Source organism: Bufo bufo, chromosome 5 (genome assembly GCF_905171765.1).
Source record: "Bufo bufo chromosome 5, aBufBuf1.1, whole genome shotgun sequence".
In the NCBI taxonomy this organism is placed as follows: Eukaryota; Metazoa; Chordata; class Amphibia; order Anura; family Bufonidae; genus Bufo; species Bufo bufo.
The window spans coordinates 524,928,909-524,951,707 of record NC_053393.1 but is presented as its reverse complement, the minus strand read 5'-3'; the positions used below and the strand labels follow the sequence as shown (position 1 = coordinate 524,951,707).

The 22,799-nt window shown below is 44.3% G+C and overlaps 1 protein-coding gene across 1 annotated transcript in view; it reads right to left on the bottom strand.

Annotated features, from left to right (window-relative positions):
- Positions 1–22,799, bottom strand: part of LOC121000602 (pituitary tumor-transforming gene 1 protein-interacting protein-like) — a 65,738-nt gene that overhangs the window by 23,318 nt on the left and 19,621 nt on the right. Inside the window, exons 2-5 of the mRNA XM_040431134.1 lie at positions 19,446–19,498; positions 18,694–18,802; positions 7,672–7,786; positions 5,867–5,935 (exon numbers count right to left, since the gene is read on the bottom strand). Coding sequence (XP_040287068.1) covers positions 5,867–5,935; positions 7,672–7,786; positions 18,694–18,802; positions 19,446–19,498 — 346 coding nt within the window. The remainder of the gene's footprint in view (positions 1–5,866; positions 5,936–7,671; positions 7,787–18,693; positions 18,803–19,445; positions 19,499–22,799) is intronic.

Here is a 22,799-nt window from a genome sequence, read left to right as displayed (position 1 = left end):
GTACAGGTTCAGCATTTTATCATTTATTTCTAAGGCTACTTTCACAGCCTGCCGGATCCATACTAACGCTAGCCCACCGTGCTGCCAGAAGTCCGCTCAATATATTGGGGGGCGGGCCGGAGGTCCGGCCGCAGCACGGCAAACTAGCCGAGAGGCGGCCGGACAAAAACTGAAGCATGCCGGACCCTGCTGCCGCAAGTATGAAAGTAGCCTAAGGGTCTATTCACACGTCCGTTTTTTCTTTCCTGATCTGTCCCGTTTTTTCAGGAACAGATCTGGACCAGATCTGGACCCATTCATTTTCAATGGTTCCTGGAAAAAAACGGACAGCTCAATGTCTGATTTTTTCCAGGACCCATTGAAAATGAATGGGTCCAGATCTGTTCCTGAAAAAACGGAACAGATCAGGAAAGAAAAAACGGACGTGTGAATGGACCCTAAGGGTATGCAGGATATTTGAAACTTTGTATCAACAAATTTACAGCGTCAACTCATTAATCGTGTGTCCTGAAGAGGTTAAAGGGAACCTGTCACCGGGATTTTGTGTATAGAGCTGAGGACATGGGTTGCTCGATGGCCGCTAGTACATCCGCAATACCCAGTCCCCATAGCTCTGTGTGCTTTTATTGCGTAAAAAAAACTGATTTGATACATATGCAAATTAACATAAAAGAGTCATATCTTACTTGTGTGACCAGAGAAGAGTCATATTTTTCAAGCTCTGACTCATCTCAGGGTAATTTGCATATCTATCAAATCGGTTTTTATACACAATGAAAGCACACAGAGCTATGGGGACTGGGTATTGGGGATGTGCTAGCGGCCATCTAGCAGCCCACAAATACACAAAATCCTGGTGACAGGTTCCCTTTAAGTTTTTATGAAATTAAACAGTAAACATTTGTGGACCAAAAAAACTAGGGTGGATATCCCCTTTAAATGTTCCTCTGTGCCGTTTCTACCCTTTAGGCAATAGCAACAAAACAAAACGCATTACTCCTTTGTGACCATCATATCTGATTCATAGCCCCTTACGCAATGATGCCATCTTCCACCACACAGCCGCTTTGCTTCTTAGGTGTTTTATGAAATATTAATGCATTTGTCAGCAAAAAAGAACGCGGCCATGGTGGTTGAAGAATCAGCCGCTATTTCGGATCCTTCATAACTCAGGCCGGGAATTTACAATAATGTCACTTTTAGACGGTCGGACATTTTTCACCGCCAGTTCACCGCCAGTTGTGCCGGGCACGATCTGCGATTCCGGCAGTAAATAAGGGGAGCTGAGAAGGCGGCAGGCGGAATGAATTAGTGCGCCGCGGCCCTGTACGTTTAGGACGTATTATGCCTGATGCAAATCCATAACGTTCCCCTGACAAAGTCTTTTTAATCAATTTTTGATATATGCAGAACAACTGCGCGAGGCTACGGAACAGGCCAGAGAGCGCTGCGGGGGGATTTCGGAACTTTTCTCTTTCATTTTGTAATAAATAAAAGGACAGATATTAAAGGGTTTTCCTGTCCTTTTATAGTGAGCCTACCCTTAGTACAGGCCATCAATTTCCGATTGTTGAGGCCCAACACCCCACACCTCCGCCGATCTGCAGTAGCTGGAAGTCTTTGCCAAAACTGCACAGCGCTGTCCTTGTGTAGTGGACGGCGCTGGTACTGCATTTCTGCTCCCATTGACTTCAATGTTAACAGCTCCTTCCACTACACAATGGACAGAGACGTAGTTCCAGCGCCAACGTCCGACACCGGAGCTCCTGTAGAACAGCTGATCGGCCGAGGTGCAGGGTGTCATACTTCCGCCAATATCGCTGGCCTATCCTGAGGATAGACTATCAATACAAATGGACAGGACAACCCCTTGCCAATCGCCCATTAACTATATACATCCGGGGCAGCTGGCACATCTCTACACAGGCGTTTTAAAATGTCTGTGCAAAGACCACAGAGTAGGCAGATAGAGAATGTCGTTTGAAGGGGTTATCTGGTTTAGAAGACCCATTCCAAATACTCTATTAGGGAATGCAGAATTAAAGGGATTGTCCGCTTTGCCATATTGATGACCTATCCTCAGGATAGGTCATCAATGTCAAATCAGGGGAGGCTTGCCCTGCTGAGCGCCTCGGCCTCCTTGCAGCTCACCAAGCACAGCGCTTTCCATTGTATAGTGGCTGGACTTGGTACTGCAGCTCAGACTGACCTGCTCCTAAGCCATGTTACTGATGAGGCTGACCTCACTAGCCTAGGAAGAGACTGCTGTGCTCATGAAGCTGATCGGTGGGGGAGCCAGGAGTCAGACCACCACTGATCTTATATTGATGACCTAACCTGAGGATAGTCTATCCAAGTCTTTACAACTGATGACGTATGGATAGGTTATTGGTATCGGATCGGTGGGGGTCCAACACCCGGGCCCCCTGCCGATCACCTGTTCCTGTGAGTGCTACGGCCTTTTTCGTGCTTACTAAGTAAACCACCGTACATACCATAGTGGCCGTGCTTGGTATTACAGCTCTGCCCCATTCACTTCGATGGGGCTGAGGCTGAGCTGCACCTAGGCTACCGCTGAACGTGTCGTCACTGGCCTAGGAAAAGCTGAGAGGATAGGTCATCTGTTGTAAAGTCTCGGAAAACCCCTTTAACCCTTGCATAATGCGCCAGCAGCAATCTATTCACAGCTGCTGCATGAAGCTCCCGGTTTCCGCAGCTCAATATATGACGGTCGCGGCCTGCCATCTTCTCCACTCAGTGACAGATGAAGCTGGTTGCTGCCTCATAAGCCAGGAATACGCTCCTGTGCACCACGGGTTCCTAAACGTTCACATTGTATAAGTGCGGTTGGAGATATGACAGATACAGATAATGAGTACAGGGGCTGTGATCCCAGGGAAGAACTCTACCTTTACATTAAGCTGGCGGATAATGGAGAACAATAAAACTGCAAGGGCCTGTGATGCAACAGAAGGTGACTTCACGCTTAAAGGGGTTGTGTTACCAAACATCACCTGGATCTGAATACTTTTGTAATTGCATGTAATTGAAAATTTAGTATAGCCCCTGAGTTATTCAATAAAATCTATCTGTACAGCGCCACCTGCTGTTTGTTCTTTTTCTAATTTCTCTGTCCTGCTCACTGAGCTGGTCGCACATGCTCAGTTTAAAGGGGTTATGACATGACTAATGAATAAAAATGGCTGTTCTCGGAACTGCCTGCTCCCGCTGACCGCATGTGTTTCAGAGCGGCTCACGGCGCAGGTAAGGACTTGCCTCTGCATTGCCGGACTTGGGAATAAAGATGGCAGATCGCATGTGTTCGTCGGCAAACACTGCGAACTGGCCATCACTGCCCCTGAGCTGTCAGCTTAATATAAATCTAGCAGAGCAATTGAAGCAATGAATGGGGAGATCTCTGGATCCATGTAAGGTACACGGCTGGTTCATGTCCTATATGATGTCTGATTATCATTTTTGACATCAGTCATGGGATAGCCCCTTTAATGTCCCTCTCTGAGTAGCTGAATGCTATACGGATCTGCACTCTAACAGCTCTGCCTGCTCGCTGCATTTATGGCATTATCTGGACACTCGGTCACGCCTTGCACGTGTCTGATCGATGGCCGGGGGAGTGAGAATCCACGCTGCAACATTAGTCCATTATGGATGTAAAAGGTTTCCTGCTATCAGCACCCGAGCGGAGGATAAACAGAGCGCCACCCGGCAGCTGCCATCTGTTCCTCTAAGTGACTGTGTACAGCGGGAGATAGGGTGAGGGTATTGTAAGCAACGCTTATTATTTACTGCTAGGACACGTCCTTCATCAAGCAATGGGCACAACAGGGCAACGTGACGACCCAGGCGCAGGTGACACCGATATTATATTTATCGCTCTGCTGTAAAGAAAGGTTAATAATATGTTCAAACCGTCTCTAGATATCCCTGCCCCAGCAGTTATATTCTTGTACATAGGAGCAGTATTATAGTAGTTATATTCTTGTATATAGGAGCAGTATTATAGTAGTTATATTCTTGTACATAGGAGCAGTATTATAGTAGTTATATTCTTGTACATAGGAGCAGTATTATAGTAGTTATATTTTTGTACATAGGAGCAGTATTATAGTAGTTATATTCTTGTACATAGGAGCAGTATTATAGTAGTTATATTCTTGTACATAGGAGGCAGTATTATAGTAGTTATATTCTTGTACATAGGAGCAGTATTATAGTAGTTATATTCTTGTACATAGCAGGCAGTATTATAGTAGTTATATTCTTGTACATAGGAGCAGTATTATAGTAGTTATATTCTTGTACATAGCAGGCAGTATTATAGTAGTTATATTCTTGTACATAGGAGCAGTATTATAGTAGTTATATTCTTGTACATAGGAGGCAGTATTATAGTAGTTATATTCCTGTACATAGGAGCAGTATTATAGTAGTTATATTCTTGTACATAGCAGGCAGTATTATAGTAGTTATATTCCTGTACATAGGAGCAGTATTATAGTAGTTATATTCTTGTACATAGGAGGCAGTATTATAGTAGTTATATTCCTGTACATAGGAGCAGTATTATAGTAGTTATATTCTTGTACATAGGAGGCAGTATTATAGTAGTTATATTCTTGTACATAAGAGGCAGTATTATAGTAGTTATATTCTTGTACATAGGAGCAGTATTATAGTAGTTATATTCTTGTACATAGGAGCAGTATTATAGTAGTTATATTCTTGTAAATAGGAGCAGTATTATAGTAGTTATATTCTTGTACATAGGAGCAGTATTATAGTAGTTATATTCTTGTACATAGGAGCAGTATTATAGTAGTTATATTCTTGTACATAGGAGGCAGTATTATAGTAGTTATATTCTTGTACATAGGAGGCAGTATTATAGTAGTTATATTCTTGTACATAGGAGCAGTATTATAGTAGTTATATTCTTGTACATAGGAGCAGTATTATAGTAGCAGTATTATAGTAGTTATATTATTGTACATAGGAGCAGTATTATAGTAGTTATATTCTTGTACATAGGAGGCAGTATTTTAGTAGTTATATTCTTGTACATAGGAGCAGTATTATAGTAGTTATATTCTTGTACATAGGAGCAGTATTATAGTAGTTATATTCTTGTACATAGGAGGCAGTATTATAGTAGTTATATTCTTGTACATAGGGGCAGTATTATAGTAGTTATATTCTTGTACATAGGGGCAGTATTATAGTAGTTATATTCTTGTACATAGGAGCAGTATTATAGTAGTTATATTCTTGTACATAGGAGCAGTATTATAGTAGTTATATTCTTGTACATAGGAGCAGTATTATAGTAGTTATATTCTTGTACATAGGAGGCAGTATTATAGTAGTTATATTCTTGTACATAGGAGGCAGTATTATAGTAGTTATATTCGTGTACATAGTAGCAGTATTATAGTAGTTATATTCTTGTACATAGGAGCAGTATTATAGTAGTTATATTCTTGTACATAGGAGGCAGTATTATAGTAGTTATATTCGTGTACATAGTAGCAGTATTATAGTAGGTATATTCTTGTACATAGGAGGCAGTATTATAGTAGTTATATTCTTGTACATAGGAGCAGTATTATAGTAGTTATATTCTTGTACATGGGACAGTATTATATAGTGAGATATGTGGTCTTAGTATTATAGTGTTTTTAGATGAACAGTATGAATAATAAACTTCCTCCATATTCATGCAAATGTGAACACCGCCTTAGAGGTTGATCAGAAACAACAGCTGAAAAGGTTAATTCATCTAGCAGATCTTATCTCTGAATAATGCATTCACAATGGCAGCTGCATGAAATGACAGTAAACCCTGTACCTCTGTAGGGACTCTTGTTTCCTCTTCTCACGTTCTCGGATGAGATTTTCTTCTTCTGCTTCCAGTCTTCTAGAAGCGACAAAACAAAATTAAACGTTATCTGGCTGTATAAAGAATTTCAATTCCCTTTTTGCAAAAGTTACAAGGGGCTGTTTTACAGACTAGTGCAAAGCTTACTAAACACAGTCACCGATCTAGTCCTATAGAACAGATCTGAGAACAGGGAGGCCTCTCCATACCGTGTACCTCAGTGATCAATTTGAATGTCCATCCGTAATGACTTCACTCCTCTTTTCTTCCCATTAAAAATGTGTTGTACAAAAAATTTGGAGGTACCATGTTTTCATGTGGCCACCTCTCTAATCAGCCAAGCCAGCTCTCAGCTGTTTTTAGAACTCCTATAACAGTCAATGGTGCGCGGTGCGCTCTCCTTTACTTCGGGAGCCTCATGCTGGGGTTTAGGAACAGGTCCAGAAGTGGGACCTGCACCTATCTGACACTGATCTCGTATCCTAGCAATATACCACCAATGTATAAGATAAGAATACCCCTTTAAGGATCAAGTACATTTTTGAGGGTGACATTTTATTTTTGTCATAAACATAGCCATATGACAGCTTACTTTTGTTGTTGGAAGAGTTGTACTTTTTAACAGAACCGTTTTTTTTTTAAGCTTTTTGGGCTTTGTTTTTATGGCGTTCAACGTGTGATAAAAATGTTTGTTTTGTTTTACTACTTTAAATATATATTTTTTTAACTTAGAAAAAAAAAAAAAAATGCTTTGTGTTGCCATATTTTGTCACCAGTAACTTTTTCATTTTCTGCTGAGAAGGACGCTTGTTTTTAGTGTGGTGAACTGCAGTTTTTATTGATACCATTTAGGCTCCATTCACAAGTCCGTAGAATGTGTCCGCATCCGTTCCGCGTAGTGAGGAACGGGTGCGGACCCATTCATTCTTTTTGGGGCAGGAATGGATGCGGACAGCACACAGCGCATTTCCGGAGCGTGCCCCCGATCTTCCGGTCCGCGGCTCCGGAAAAAAATAGAACATGTCCGCGGACAAGAATAGGCAGTTCTATGGGGGGTGCCGGCTGGGTGTATTGCGGATCCGCAATACACTATGGACGTGTGAATGGACCCTTATGCACATGTGACCTTTTAATCATTTTTCTTTTTTTTCCCCAAGAGGCAAGGTGACCAAAAAAGAAGAGTTCTGAAATAGGGGATTTTTTTTCTTACACTTTTTACTGCGCCTGCTAAATAACGTGATATTTTAATAATTCATATATCAGGAGATATAAATATAAATAACTGGAAACTTTTTTTTTTTAATTTAGAACAATTTTTTTAAAATATTTTAAACCGTTATTCAGCTGATTTTTACTTTTTTTTTAAATTAGTCCCCTTAGGGAGCATGAACCTGCGTTTAATCGCTTTTATTATTCACAGCAATACTTCTGTACTGTTGAGAATAGGCAGAGGCAGAAGGCAATAGAGTGTAATAGGAGCCGTGACGTGGCAGGCCTGGGTGCCTTGAGAATGCTGCGGGGAATGGGTGGAGAGAGGAAGTGCGCTCCCTCTGTCTAAAGGCTTAGTTGTCGCGGTCGATATTGACTGTAGTAACTGACGGGTAAAATGTCGAGGATTGGAGTTATCTCCAATCACAGCCACTCGTCACTTTCTCTTGTGCTTGCACACCTCTGTTAGCAGGCAGGCATAAAAATAAGGGAAATGGATATATGACATATGCAAGGCTATCCAAACGGACCTTGAAAGCAGAAAAGTTCATAAAAAAATGACTTACAGCCGTGAACTTGAACTCTTTCGACAGTAGCAACAGTAACAACAGCAAACTATGATACTCAGCACAAGGATTCCCGCCACCACGCCCATTGTGATGATCAACGCTTCAAAATTTACTGAAAGACACAAAACAAACAAAAAAAATTAGGAATTATACAATGGCGCATGCACAGGACAAAAACTACAGCTGGCAGCCATGATGAAGCCTGATCCAATACAGAATCATGACACAGGAGCTCTACCAATAACCTATAAGAGTATACAGGACATTAAATTTGATTTGCAAAGTTGAAACAGCAAAAGAATCTAACATTTCATTTTGAGTCTACAGCTCCTATGCAGACTTATATGTCTCCATGGTAACAGACTACAAACAATCCTGCAGTTTTACTTCCACTACTTCTTGCATACACACATTTTGTAGATTAGAAAGAAGTAGTGGACAGATATGCGGTTACAGGACAGCATTATCAGATTACAGTTTTTTGTTGTTTGTTACCATAGAAACACATAGCTCTGCATAGGAACTGTAGACAAAAAAAAAAATGATAGGATTTTTTTTTCATTAAGACTTTTTGTAAAGTTCTTTTAGTTTAAAGGAATAAAAAGCGTAGGTTGCAAATGTGGAGCTTCCCTTTAAAAATTCCAACCACTTAAAGGGAGTCTGTCATCAGCATTTCACTTTTTTAACCCTTCCCATAGCCCCCGAGCATGCTTACAGTTAATAAAAACGTTACCTCTGGCATCAATCCTGGACTTATAGAACCATCAAAAACGATCTTTATAACTTATGCAAATGAGGGCTCGCAAGTGCCCAGGGGCGGCGTTACTCTCTTAGGTGCCCTGCTTGCCCAGCCTTTTCATTGCGTCCTCCCGCCCCTTCCTACCCTCCGCCCGCCCATCCTTTCCCTCTGACCGCCTTTCTACTAACTTGTTATTTCGCCGAGATCCTGCGCAGTCAGTCCGTCGGCCGGCGCCTGCGCACTGCGATGCCCATTCCTTGTACGGCATCACAGTAACTATTGCGCATGCGCTGGCTAACGGCTAGAAGCCGGCGCATGCGCATTAATTACTGTGATACCATACAAGGAATGGGCATCGCAGTGCGCATGCGCCGGCCGACTGACTGAGTGCGCAGGATCTCGGCGGAATAACAAGTTAGTAGAAAGGCGGTCAGAGGGAAAGGATGGGCGGACGGAGGGTAGGAAGGGGCGGGGGGACGCAATGAGAAGGCTGAGCAAGCAGGGCACCTAAGAGAGTAACGCCGCCCCTGGGCACTTGCGAGCCCTCATTTGCATAAGTTATAAAGATCGTTTTTTAAGGTTCTATAAGTCCAGGATTGATGCCAGAGGTAACGTTTTTATTAACTGTAAGCATGCTCGGGGGCTATGGGAAGGGTTAAAAAAGTGAAATGCTGATGACAGACTCCCTTTAATTCAGTTTTTGGTGATTATGCTTTTTTCATTTATACAGATATTAATATTTTTTTCTGTTTTGTTGTAGCAGCCATATTGCAAATGTGACCATATCAGGTGTAGCCAAATCGGATGCCCCCTTTGGATTATGGCTAAGGTCACTTTCACACTCGCGTTTTGTGGACGGATCCGTTCAGATAATACAACCGTCTGCATCCGTTCAGAACGGATCCGTTTGTATTATGTTTAACATAGCCAAGACGGATCCGTCTTGAACACCATTAAAAGTCAATGGGGGACGGATCCGTTTTCTATTGTGCCAGATTGTGTCAGTGAAAACGGATCCGTCCCCATTGACTTACATTGTGTGCCAGGACGGATCCGTTTTGCTCAGTTTCATCAGACGGACACCAAAACGCTGCAAGCGGAATGGAGATTGAACTGATGCATTCTGAGCGGATCCTTTTTCATTCAGAATGCACAGTGCAAACTGATCCGTTTTGGAACGTTTGTGAGAGCCCTGAAGGGATGTCACAAACGGAAAGCCAAAACGCGAGAAACGTGAAAGTAGACGTACTTCTTGCTTCCCCAGGCTGACAGCATGATACCATCAGTTTCTAAGAAGCAAACATAACCAGTAACAACCAGTATGGCTGCACTTTCCTATTGGCCCTTTTGCAAAATGGCCACAGAAACAAAGCTGAAAAACGCAACGGAGGTCTGCCAGGTCAGTTGCAAAGACAGCAGAGCCTCCAGCGCCAATAATACCGTTATGTTAGAATAAAGTGCCTTGAAGTTAATGGTGTCTGCAGCTTCATAGTGACAGTAGGGCTGCAAGGAGGGAGAAGTCACTGCTGATGTCTGCAGTGCTGGAGGGACAAGTCACGCCCCCTGTGCTCGGGTCCTCACTGCTGATGTCTGCAGTGCTGGAGGGACAAGTCACGGCCCCTGTGCTCGGGTCCTCACTGCTGATGTCTGCAGTGCTGGAGGGACAAGTCACGCCCCCTGTGCTCGGGTCCTCACTGCTGATGTCTGCAGTGCTGGAGGGACAAGTCACGCCCCCTGTGCTCGGGTCCTCACTGCTGATGTCTGCAGTGCTGGAGGGACAAGTCACGCCCCCTGTGCTCGGGTCCTCACTGCTGATGTCTGCAGTGCTGGAGGGACAAGTCATGCCCCCTGTGCTCGGGTCCTCACTGCTGATGTCTGCAGGCTTAGCTGTCTCATCATGCACCATCCTTAGCTGAGAACTGTCAGGCAAGTCCAGTCCATTCAGAAGCCATCCTCATAGAGGCTAGCTTATCAGTTGCCAGTGGGTATGGGCCATAGTCAAGTGCAGAGAACATCGGTACTGAGGTCTGAAAAGTGGGCTAGAGCAAGGTCACGCCCCCTGCAGGATTTAAATGGTCAGCAGGGTAACCAGAAGAATGAATATCTGTGTGAGGTCAGTGACTACTGGGAAGAGCCAGGCTGACAGTGTGAGTAACCATGGATGATGGTCTGCAAAGAGAACCAGGACAGGGCAGGGCGAGGGGAAAGGCAGTCTTAGCTGACACCCACAAATATTCATGAGAAGAACGTCACAGAATGTTGTTACACGCCCCCACAGCTCTGCAACTGCATGTAAACAAAGGGGCCAGAGCTGTACTAGGTATGTGTGGAAATAGCATTTTTCTTTTGCTAGACCTCGCTTATCTACTGTATGTATTCCTGACCATCAGGTTTGCAGAGTGTCAACTCAGAAAACCCCTTTAAATTAAAGGGCACCTATCATCAGATTTGTACCTATGACACTGGCTGACCTGTTACAAGTTGCACTTGGCAGCTGAAGGCATCTGTATTGGTCCCATGTCCATATGTGCCCGCATTGCTGAGGAAGATGATGTTATAATATATGCAGATGAGCCTCTAGGAGCAACGGGGGCGTTGCCATTACACCTAGAGGCTCTGCTCTCTCTGCAACTATCGACCCCTCTGCACTTTCATTGACAGGTCCAGGCAGTGAAAATCTCTCATCTGAATAAGCCCTTAGAGAGGAACTGAAGCTGTATGAACATAAAATTGGGAAACCTCTCTGGGGTACATCCACACGGGGAAGTATTTCTGCAGCAGATTTTGCAGCAACTGCTCAGCGAACGTCCACGGTGGATACTTAAGTTCTGCACCGCAGGTCACTTTGTTTTCCGCAGCATGTAGATAAGGTTTCTTAAAACCCCATGCACTTTGCTAGTACTGTAATTCACTACAGAAGGGATCAGCAACCTCCGGCAATCCAGCTGCTCTTGGACTACAACTCCCAGAATGCTCCATTCACTTCTATAGGAGTTACAAGAACAGCCAAGCAAGTGAGCATGGTTGGAGTTGTAGTTTTGCCGCAGCTGGAGTGCCAAAGGTGATGCGGCTGATCACAGGGAACAATAAATCGTTACAAACAGAGAAGAGACAGACCTTAGGGTTTTTGCAGCAATTCTTCCCTGTGTGGACGTACCCCAGACATCTGTCTTTTCTCCAATTGCAGCAAGCTGATCATTCCCATTTTTCAGCCACATCAGCTGGGGAGGCGCCAACTGTAGTGTTTTTCAATGGGATGATTAACAGGAAGGGTAGAAACTTGGGGCTCATGATCGCTATCTTATCTGGCATATTTCTAGCTTTGAGAACCACCATGTCTTCCTGGAGGAATGTAAATTAGCTCTCTATCCAAAACCTTTGGTGCCACTAGTTGTAAACTATCAGCAATCTTATAAATCAATGTTCGACCCTTTAAACAGGCCTTGCAACATAACTTAGGATTATGACAAGCCAGTACTTCATCTATAGACGGCTGTTTCAGGGTGATTGCCCATCGTCAGGGCACAGCACAGAGAATTGTTAGCTGGGGTGAGAGGCCTTTGTCGGGGATCCGGGAGGGTACTATTTCTCCTTGTGGAGAGTGTAAGGAGCCTTAGGCTAAATGCACACTATCGGGATTGAGTGCGGATTTGCGTGCGGAAAATCCGCACCGTAGGTCATGTATATTGTACAGTCGTGGCCAAAAGTTTTGAGAATGACACAAATATTAGTTTTCACAAAGTTTGCTGCTAAACTGCTTTTAGATCTTTGTTTCAGTTGTTTCTGTGATGTAGTGAAATATAATTACACGCACTTCATACGTTTCAAAGGCTTTTATCGACAATTACATGACATTTATGCAAAGAGTCAGTATTTGCAGTGTTGGCCCTTCTTTTTCAGGACCTCTGCAATTCGACTGGGCATGCTCTCAATCAACTTCTGGGCCAATTCCTGACTGATAGCAACCCATTCTTTCATAATCACTTCTTGGAGTTTGTCAGAATTAGTGGGTTTTTGTTTGTCCACCCGCCTCTTGAGGATTGACCACAAGTTCTCAATGGGATTAAGATCTGGGGAGTTTCCAGGTCATGGACCCAAAATGTCAACGTTTTGGTCCCCGAGCCACTTAGTTATCACTTTTGCCTTATGGCACGGTGCTCCATCGTGCTGGAAAATGCATTGTTCTTCACCAAACTGTTGTTGGATTGTTGGAAGAAGTTGCTGTTGGAGGGTGTTTTGGTGCCATTCTTTATTCATGGCTGTGTTTTTGGGCAAAATTGTGAGTGAGCCCTCTCCCTTGGATGAGAAGCAACCCCATACATGAATGGTCTCAGGATGCTTTACTGTTGGCATGACACAGGACTGATGGTAGCGCTCACCTTTTCTTCTCCGGACAAGCCTTTTTCCAGATGCCCCAAACAATCGGAAAGAGCCTTCATCGGAGAATATGACTGCCCCAGTCCTCAGCAGTCCATTCACCATACTTTCTGCAGAAGATCAATCTGTCCCTGATGTTTGTTTTGGAGAGAAGTGGCTTCTTTGCTGCCCTTCTTGACACAAGGCCATCTTCCAAAAGTCTTCGCCTCACTGTGCGTGCAGATGCGCTCACACCTGCCTGCTGCCATTCCTGAGCAAGCTCTGCACTGGTGGCACTCCGATCCCGCAGCTGAATCCTCTTTAGGAGACGATCCTGGCGCTTGCTGGACTTTCTTGGATGCCCTGAAGCCTTCTTAACAAGAATTGAACCTCTTTCCTTGAAGTTCTTGATGATCCTATAAATTGTTGATTGAGGTGCAATCTTAGTAGCCACAATATCCTTGCCTGTGCAGCCATTTTTATGCAACGCAATGATGGCTGCACGCGTTTCTTTGCAGGTCACCATGGTTAACAATGGAAGAACAATGATTTCAAGCATCACCCTCCTTTTAACATGTCAAGTCTGCCATTTTAACCCAATCAGCCTGACATAATGATCTCCAGCCTTGTGTTCGTCAACATTCTCACCTGAGTTAACAAGACGATTACCTAAGGCTGGGTTCACACGAGCGTGTCCGGATTAGTTCCGGATGCGTCCCGGTGTGTTGCGGCAAACCCGCGCGAGTAGGAATGCAATTGCAGTCAGTTTTGACTGCGATTGCGTTCCGTTGTTCAGTTTTTATCGTGCGTGTGCAATGTGTTTTGCACGCGCGTGATAAAAAACCGACTGTGGTACCCAGACCCGAACTTCTTCACAGAAGTTCAGGTTTGGGTTCGGTGTTGTGTAGATGTTATTATTTTCCCTTATAACATGGTTATAAGGGAAAATAATAGCATTCTGAAAACAGAATGCATAGTAGGTGATCAGTTGAGGGTTAAAAAAAATAAAAAAAATTAACTCACCTTCTCCGTTTGTTCGCGTAAGTCCCGGTCTCTTCTTTAACTTCTCAAAAGATGAACTATGGGCTAAAGGACCTTTGATGACGTAAGATCACATGCTCCAATCACATGGTCCATCACCGCGGTGATGGACCATGTGATTGGAGCATGTGATCTTACGTCATCAAAGGTCCTTTAGCCCATAGTTCATCTTTTTAAAGAACTAAAGACCGGGAGAACTACGCGAACAAGAGGACAAGGTGAGTTAATTTTTTTTATTTTTTAACCCTCAATTGACCTTCTACTAAGCATTCTGTATTCAGAATGCTATTATTTTCCCTTATAACCATGTTATAAGGGAAAATAATACAGTGTATAGACAGTCACCTAGCAACCGTGCGTGAAAATCGCACCGCATCCGCACTTGCTTGCAGATGCTTGCGATTTTCACGCAACCCCATTCACTTCTATGGGGCCTGCGTTGCGTGAAAAACGCAGAATATAGAGCATGCTGCGATTTTCACGCAACGCATAAGTGATGCGTGAAAATCATCGCTCATCTGAACAGCCCCATTGAAATGGATGGGTCCAGATTCAGTGCGGGTGCAATGCGTTCACCTACCGCGTTGCACCCGCGCGGAAATCTCGCCCGTGTGAACGCAGCCTAAATGATCTCAGCAGGTCCTTTAATGACAGCAATGAAATGCAGTGGAAAGGTTTTTTTGGGATTAAGTTAATTTTCATGGCAAAGAAGGACTATGCAATTCATCTGATCACTCTTCATAACATTCTGGAGTATATGCAAATTGCTATTATAAAAACTTAAGCAGCAACTTTTCCAATTTCCAATATTTATGTAATTCTCAAAACTTTTGGCCACGACTGTATTCTATGAGAATTTGAAATTCTCATGCACGTGATGCAGATTTTTCCGTGCGGGTTTTGACCCACGGTGCGGATTTTAAAATCCGCGGCATGTCAATTTATTTAATTTTTCCTGAACAGATTTTCTCCATTCACTTCAATGTGGAGAGGAAAATCCGCATGCAAATCCGCACGAATTTCCTGAACGTGTGCATTTAACCTTACAGACCATAGAGCCTGCCATAGTAAGAGTTGTCGGCTCTCTGTTCTGCCTCCTAGAGAGAGGTCTTGTGTTGGGAACCCCCTCTATGACATCTGTACTTTCTAATAGGGCGTACGGACAAAGGATGTCCTGACAAGAGAGCCCAATTAGCAAGGCACTGCATACAGTTAGGGCCCCCTAGTGGTGGCAACAGGAAGCTGAGATTCTGTCTGGGTGAAGAGAGGATCAGAGACACTGCAGACTTCTCCAGGTGCACATTTTCTTGTTTTCTGGTGACTGCCATCACTGCTCTGATGGTATTAAGTATCATACTGTGCAGGAATATTCCTGAAGAAGTCCTACTCAGTCTTGATGCCAGGCTTCACAGCACCCGGCCGGGGTTCAGTTCATACTGAAGTCAATGCCATTATTCCGGCCCGTAATACAATATATCCCCAATAATGGTCTCTAAGCCCCCCCTCCGAACTCCTCTGGGCACCATCTCATTACCTTCCTCCTCGACTCCAGGGGCTGATTTAAGCTCCGTGATGACATCTTGTTAAGGCCCAGACACAGATTTGTAGGCAGCGCTGCGAGGAAAGTTGCGCGCCTTGATGTACTACGATCTAATGGACTGTCTGCGCACTCACAGATTGGGGTCATGGCATTAAAGGGGCAGCTCCACATCCCGCCCGACGGTAATTTGGCCATTAATAACAAAGAGGGAAAGGAGCGTTCGCAATTAGCAAAACGCGATGGGCTCTGTCAAAACGAGCGCAGCACCTACCGGGGAATGCAGAGCCCATCGGCTTCCATTAGACTTGCCTTTGAATCCCGCAGCCTAGAGTATTAAGAGCATAATTTAACCCTAATTGCCGAATGCCAGCGCTCGATAACATTTATACAGGAAGAATCCTAATGATGTCAAATATCAGGCATCTTCTGCAGCTGTCAGCAAAATGTAACCCCCCTCCTGCTGTCACTATAGCCTGGACGGTGCCGAGTGGTCGGCGCCACCTAGTGCGCAAATAGATGAATTGCAGCTCCCAGAATAATAACGTCAATTTTCGACACAGATTGCAATATTCTTTCCAACCGGATATTTTAATATTTTTTTTTCTTTTCATAATTTCATGCAAATGGGTTTATTTGTTTTGGTGGTTTAACTGTACTCGTCTGCTCCGCAGCACGGATCCGTCACTGCCTCGGCGTGAATTTGCATTATTAGCAGACATTTATGCTAATAGAGCTGAAAGCTGCGGAGATATTTAACGGGATAGTTTGCATATATTATAATGGCTGCAAATGCCAATGCGTTACAGTTAAGCCCATGGGGGGGTTGCATCTGTCTATTATTCTGTGCCCATCATTTCAGGTATATTAGCCTTCTTTAGTAGAATTCATTAGCGCAATTAAAAAGAAATCGATTTGTTCAAGGGCATAACGAGGATTCGCTTCCACGACTTTCAAGCAACACTAGCTGCTTCTGCGGATTTAGGCCGGGGATAGTGCGAACAGTTTTTAAAAGCCGATATGGTTTCCTTTACTGATCGCTGGTGTCGCTTCCTTTCTATTTTATAGGGTCCTGAAAGTTAAAAGGATTAGAAAAACATGACTGCTTTCTCCCAAAAACAGCTCCATGTGTGTCCACGGGGTGCGCAAGGTATGACGACAGCTCAGCCTCATTCACTTCAATTGGGCAGAGCTGCAATACCACACACATCCTGGGCACAGAGGTGGCGCCGTCACTGAAAGAAAGCAGCCATATTTTTCTAATCCTTGATTGGGGGTGTATGATGCCACTCTTCCTGTGAGTGAAGGTGCAGTGTCTCTTCATCAGTCTATGGAAGACTGAATTGATAGGTCACCCGCTTTAAACCCTCAGACAACCCCTTTAAAGAAAAGAACAGCCTATCCAAAGGATATAGGTCATCAATATCTGATCAGTGGGGTCTGACACCCACGACCCCGGCTGATCTGCTGATTTGAGGAAGCTGCAGCACTCCGGTAAGAGCAGAGGCCTCCTCGCAGCTTACCAAGCACCGCACCATCCACTGGACAGGGGCTGTGCTTGGTATTGCAGCTCAGTCCCACTCACTTGAATGGGGCTGAGCAGCGCCTAGGCCATGTGACCGATGCGCGTGACATCACTGGCCTAGGAAGAGGCGCGCCGTGGCACTCATGGTCTCTCTTGAAGGAGCCGATTCGCAGGGGTGCTGGGAGTCGGACCCCCGCTGATCAGATACTGATGACCTAATTAAACAGTCGGACGACCCCTATTTAAGGTTGGGGTGACACAAGTTAATTCAATGTAAATTTGCATTACTCCAACTGCAAGTCGTCTTGTAAACCAAAGTGTCCTGCAACTTTCTTTTCCATCATATGTTCATGTGAGTTGCGCTTTTTCTGCAATTTTACTGCGACTTGTGGGCAACTGTGCATCATTGTGGAGCCACAGCCCAAAGCTAACAGACCACAGGGAATGCATAGAGATGCTTGGCCTACAGAAAAGTAAAAAAAAAAAAAAAACCTTACCCAGAATATGGTGCAGACTAGGGGTCTTCCAGAGGGTGGAAGGAATCCCTATTTATAGAGGGAGTCAGAAAGATCCACTTTAATTACTGCATTGCGTGGATGGGCCTTACAGTACGCAAGCCTCACCGTGGACACATCCATGCATGCTTAGGGACGATTTAGTGTATTCCTACCCTTACGCAGTGTGACGTCTAGTCTTGAACAGGCAGGTGGTGAATATTTTCCTCTTGCAGGAATTAGCCGCATCCAAGACAAGAAATCCTCCCTCTGCCAGCCGTGTAAAACACATGCGGAGTGTGGGCGCCACCTGGTGGTTCTTCCGGTTTCTGCAGTCTCCATTCTCACCACGGATAGGTGTCCCAGTTTGCAATTTAATGCTTTAGCTCAAAAAAATGCAAATTCCTCTACCCGAGCCCTGCCAACGAGATGAGCTGTGAACTACTACGCAAGCGCTGGCTCCACCTAGTGGCAAGGACTCATTCATTTCCCCAGAACTGCGCGCCAATGTGCGAGAACAAAGGGCGTTGCTAAAACTGCTTGAAGTGCTGTTCCTCCTATAACCCTGGTCTTTGTAGCACTAACGTCGCCTGCAGGGGGCGCAGTTATGGCTCTGATGGTAGGATTTTGGTTGGAGGACCCGAATCTGTACAGAAAACAGTACAGACAGTTTGGATTTGGAGAGAAGCAACGCTGGAAATGTGTGGCAGCCACTTATCCCCCATTGAAAAGCCGTCCCCAGAACAAAAAAAAACACCAAAAAGGTCCACGCCAGATTGTTTATCTCATCAACCCTCTTTTCTTCCTGCATGTCAGTCTTCACTGTAGTTCCGGCATTCTATTCGTGAACCCAGAAGCTCAGGATGAACAGAAAAGCAATGTATACTATTATACTGCACTGCATGGAGGTAATTACATATAAAAAAAAAAAAAACTATAATAATATAAATTTATAGGGGATGTTCCTTTACCCAATCAGCGGCGGCGAATCAGAACGACCTTGTCCGTTACTGACCACCGGTAATAAACTACGTAGCTCAGCTCTTCCCTAAACTCATGCATATGCATAAGTCATCATTTCTATTCAGCAGGCGCATTTTGAATAATCATTTGGCCAATTTGCATATTAATATCTTTAAATTTGCATAAACAGTTGTCCCTCCCCCAAACCTGGCAAATTTGTAGTCGCCCCCCCCTTCCCCCCGGGGACTGGATCTTGTCTGATATGTTTAGCTGTTAAATCCCGTGAAATCCGTGTATTGTGACAATAATGACACGCCGCCCCGTAAACTTACACAAGTGCCTCCGTGCGGAGCGGTATACTTACTCCAACAAGCCCCCCATCTGGCGGCTGACATGGCGCAGAGGGAGGAGGGGGGCAGGATGGATCTGACAGGGTACTCCAGACATGTGCTATTTGTCAGACACCACAGGCACTGCGGGGAGCAACACAAAGGCATTAATGAGCGCAATTCCAGTTCATTTTCACTGCAGGCGACACTTTTTTTTTTTGTGCAGATGTAGCAGAGCAAGAGTTGGTCAATTAACGCTCGGTGCACAACGATAGGACTACAAAGTTACACAATAAAAAGGCAGAAATCAACGCTTTTGGCTCTGCTATATCTGTATGGTTCATATTAATATTAAACAGAAAAGAATGACAAGTCATTTTAGGTCATATTAGAAATAGGTGCAAAATTCTTACATATTACCGAAGTCTGAATGACAAAAACATGGCTGCCTGCAGCCACCACTAGAGGGAGCTCCCTAATAATAAAGCAGTATGCAGAAAGCTCCTGAGCTCCCTCTAGTGGAGGCTGCAGGAAGCCAGAAAGTTCTCTTCTGAGTTTAAGCCTATGCAGGGGAAATTTTGTACAATATGGCGACCGATCAAATGGGACAATCTAATATGGTGGCAAGTGGAGTGGGCACACTGTGTGTCGCCATATGGTGACAGAGAATTGGCAAGTAATCAACACTGTTCGGTGCCAGGCCCTGCCCACCTCGGACCATGTGATTCCAGACTGTCAGACAGCACATTTTTTTATTTTTTATACAGAAAATTGAGGGTAAACTTACAGAAACATTTTTCAGGCATTCTTCACAAGACGTCCCGGTGTAGAAGCTGCAAGCTGCAAATAGGAAAACAATAATTAGTCATATAAAAAAATGGCGGCAGGTATAATCGTCTGTCATATTTGTCACTGAAGATTTGGCTGTATCCCCATGACAACACCTCCTGGCAGCCCAGTGATATCGTGTCCACTGCCGCTCTGCTGCTTCCCGAGTCCACACCGGCTCCAGCTCCACAGAGACAAGCTGGGTCACAGTGACCTTTAAAAATGTGAAAAAATAAATACCGGATCCGTTTTTCCGGATGACACCGGAGAGACGCTTCCAGTATTTCAATGCATTTGTCAGACGGATGCGGAAACAAATAATATCCGGCAGGCAGTTTCGGCAACGGAACTGCCTGCCGGAATCCAGCAACGCTAGTGTGAAACTAGCCTAAGTGGCTTTAAATGGTAAAATATTGTTGCAAGTGGAATTCCCCTTTAATCCGGAATAAGACTGCACCAGAGGTGCTGCGGTCAATAGTGAATGCTGACGCTAAATAGTCAAACTGAGGGATGGGATTCCTCTGTCACCCCACTGCTGCCCCTGCAACACGATCATAGGGTGCCGATGGGTTGCCATTTTCAGGCAAGTGTGAACATAGCCCTATGCAGCAGTGGAACACGCGGCAGGGATTGACTCTTTTCAACCCCATAGGATAACATGGAGGAAGTCTTTACGTGGCCGATTTTTCCATGACGTTAAAGGCGTATCCCATGATTAAGGTAAAAAATGAAAGGTACATGACAATCTCTTTCTAACAAAGCTAGAACCAGCCCTGCACCTCACATGGATCCAGAGATCTTCTCATTCACTGCTCCAATTGCTCTGCTACATTTATTTCAAGCTGGCAGCTCAGGTGGGGGTGTGTCCTTTCTAAAGGGGGTGTGTCCTGTCTGCTGCAGCTGGTGGCAGGATGGAACTGAACATGTACTTGGAAGCAGGACAGAAAAAGGGCAAGCAGCAGGTGGCGCTGTACAGATACATTTTATTGAATAACTCAGTGGCTATAAGAAATTTTTAATTACATACAATTACAAAGGTATTCTAATATACAAAAGTATTAGGATCCAGGTGTAGAATATTTTCATGGGACAACCCCTTTAAGGCTCCCTTACAGGACATTATATAAACGATCAGATGAGCACATAATCAAGTCTTTTAATGGGACTGAAAGAAAAAAGGTCACAAATCGATTGCCACAACTGTAATAACCCCATTATAAAATAAAAAAGTTATGGCTCTCAGCATATGGCAACACAATGACTTTCATTTAAAAAATTGTTTTTATTGTCCCAAAGTTGAAAACATTTCAATGCGTTATACAGGTATGTACCCCAAAATGATGTCATTATAAAACATGCAGAGATTTAAAAAATTGCTGGGTCCTCAAGGCCCGAAAGAGCTGCATCCTTAAAGGAGTTGTGCGAGTTATATATTTTTTTTGTTCTTTGTAGGTTTCTAACTAATCAAATGTAAAGGCTTTACCATGCACTTACTGCATCTACAGTGGCTTCTTTCTCAGATTTCACTGAGGGTCACATGACCTGTGATGTCAGCTTCTCTCCCTGCTCTGATGATGTTTGGTGCACAAGCCTGAGAGAGCAGATATGTGTCTGTACACCAGAGGTCACTGTGCTGGCCACGCCCCCTGCACTGGCTGAGCTGCTGCTGTCTGCCCTGTATCTCCCTCCCACTGGATACTTCAGGAAAGATTAACCCCTTCAGGAGCACAGACTCAGGGCTGAACGACGACATTTGTCGCACAACAATTTTTATAATGATAGTCTACGGTGTTGCACTGCGACATGCAGCAACTGCGACAGTCGCAAAAACCCCATCCAAGATGGATTTTTCTGCGACTGTTGCAGCACAGTCGCAGCATGTCGCATGTCACAGTGCAACACCATAGACTATCATTATAAAAATTGTCGCGCGACACATGTTGCAGTGTAGCCCTAGCCTTACTGACTAGCTGCAGGCAGTGAGGAGACAAACGCTGAGCACAAAGGCTGACAGACTATAGGAGTTGTGCAGAGCATTGCACAAAAACAGGTAGGGGGAAGATCCTGTGTGTATCAGCAGTGTCACTGTACAGCTGGGACTTGTAGTCCTACACATACAACATGCTGCTGAGTCTCCCAGCAGGCAGACAGGTCACTCAGGGCAGCTCTTGTATTCTCTCCCTTTGCAGAGCAAAAAAAACAGCGCCACACCTGTCCAAAGGTTGTTCATGGTATTGTAACTCAGCTTAGTTGAAATGAATAGAGCTGAGCTGCAATACCACGCACAACCTATGAACAGGTGTGGCGCTGTTTTTGAAGGAAAGCAGCCATGTTACCTAATCCTGTCCCCGTTGCTCCTAGAGGCTCATCTGCATATATTATAAGATCATTTTTCTCAGCAATGCGGGCACATAGGAACATGGGACCAACACAGATGCCTTCAGCTGCCAAGCGCACGTGTAACAGGTCAGCCGGTGTCATAGGTACAAAACTGCTGACAGATGGCCTTTAATGGGTTAAAAATTGCAACGCTGCCTAAAAATGGTGAGTGGTCGACGTGATAGAGGAACTTTTCTACGCAATGTGAAGCACTGGCTTTTTTTCTTAGAGGAAGGATATTGAGAAAGGTTATGTAGAGAGCAATAAAGACACATTGAATTATAAACTCCCAATCTACGGTTCTGCGCACGGAAGAATGTAATCATATAGATTTATGGCGGTTGTAGGAAAAAAAAAAAAAAACCTCGAGGACTGCCAAAAATACAAAAGGAACATTTACCGTGAATTATAAGAGTTTATAAAGACATTCGCCAGAGGAGGAGAAGAAAAAAAACCTTCTGCGTTCAGACACATTTCCGATAATGCGCGTTCTGTGAAATTTCGAGGTACGAAGATCTGGAGATAAATGTAACTACTCTACGGCGGCTTCTGGGTAATTCAGCAATGGAATTAGTCTCCGCTTAGAATCAATGGCTATGAAATTAGCAGGGAAAAGAGGCAATACTGCATAAATCCCACCGACACCGTAAAAGCGGTAAACGGGGTAATTGGCACGCATAAAAACTAATGCAAGGGTACTTATTTTAATGAGGCGCACCCAGTATCAAAAGCCTAAAGTAGCAAAGTAGTCACGTACCGTAATCTCAAGAATAGCAAATGCAAGGCTGACTACAGTGATTTTGAAGGGTGTGTATACTTTTGCAATGATTCTCTTCACTGCTCCGAAGTAGGGAAGAGCGAATCGACTTCGGGTGAAACGTCCGAAGTCGATTTGCATAAAACGTTGTTTCAATACTGTACGGAGCGAGCGCTC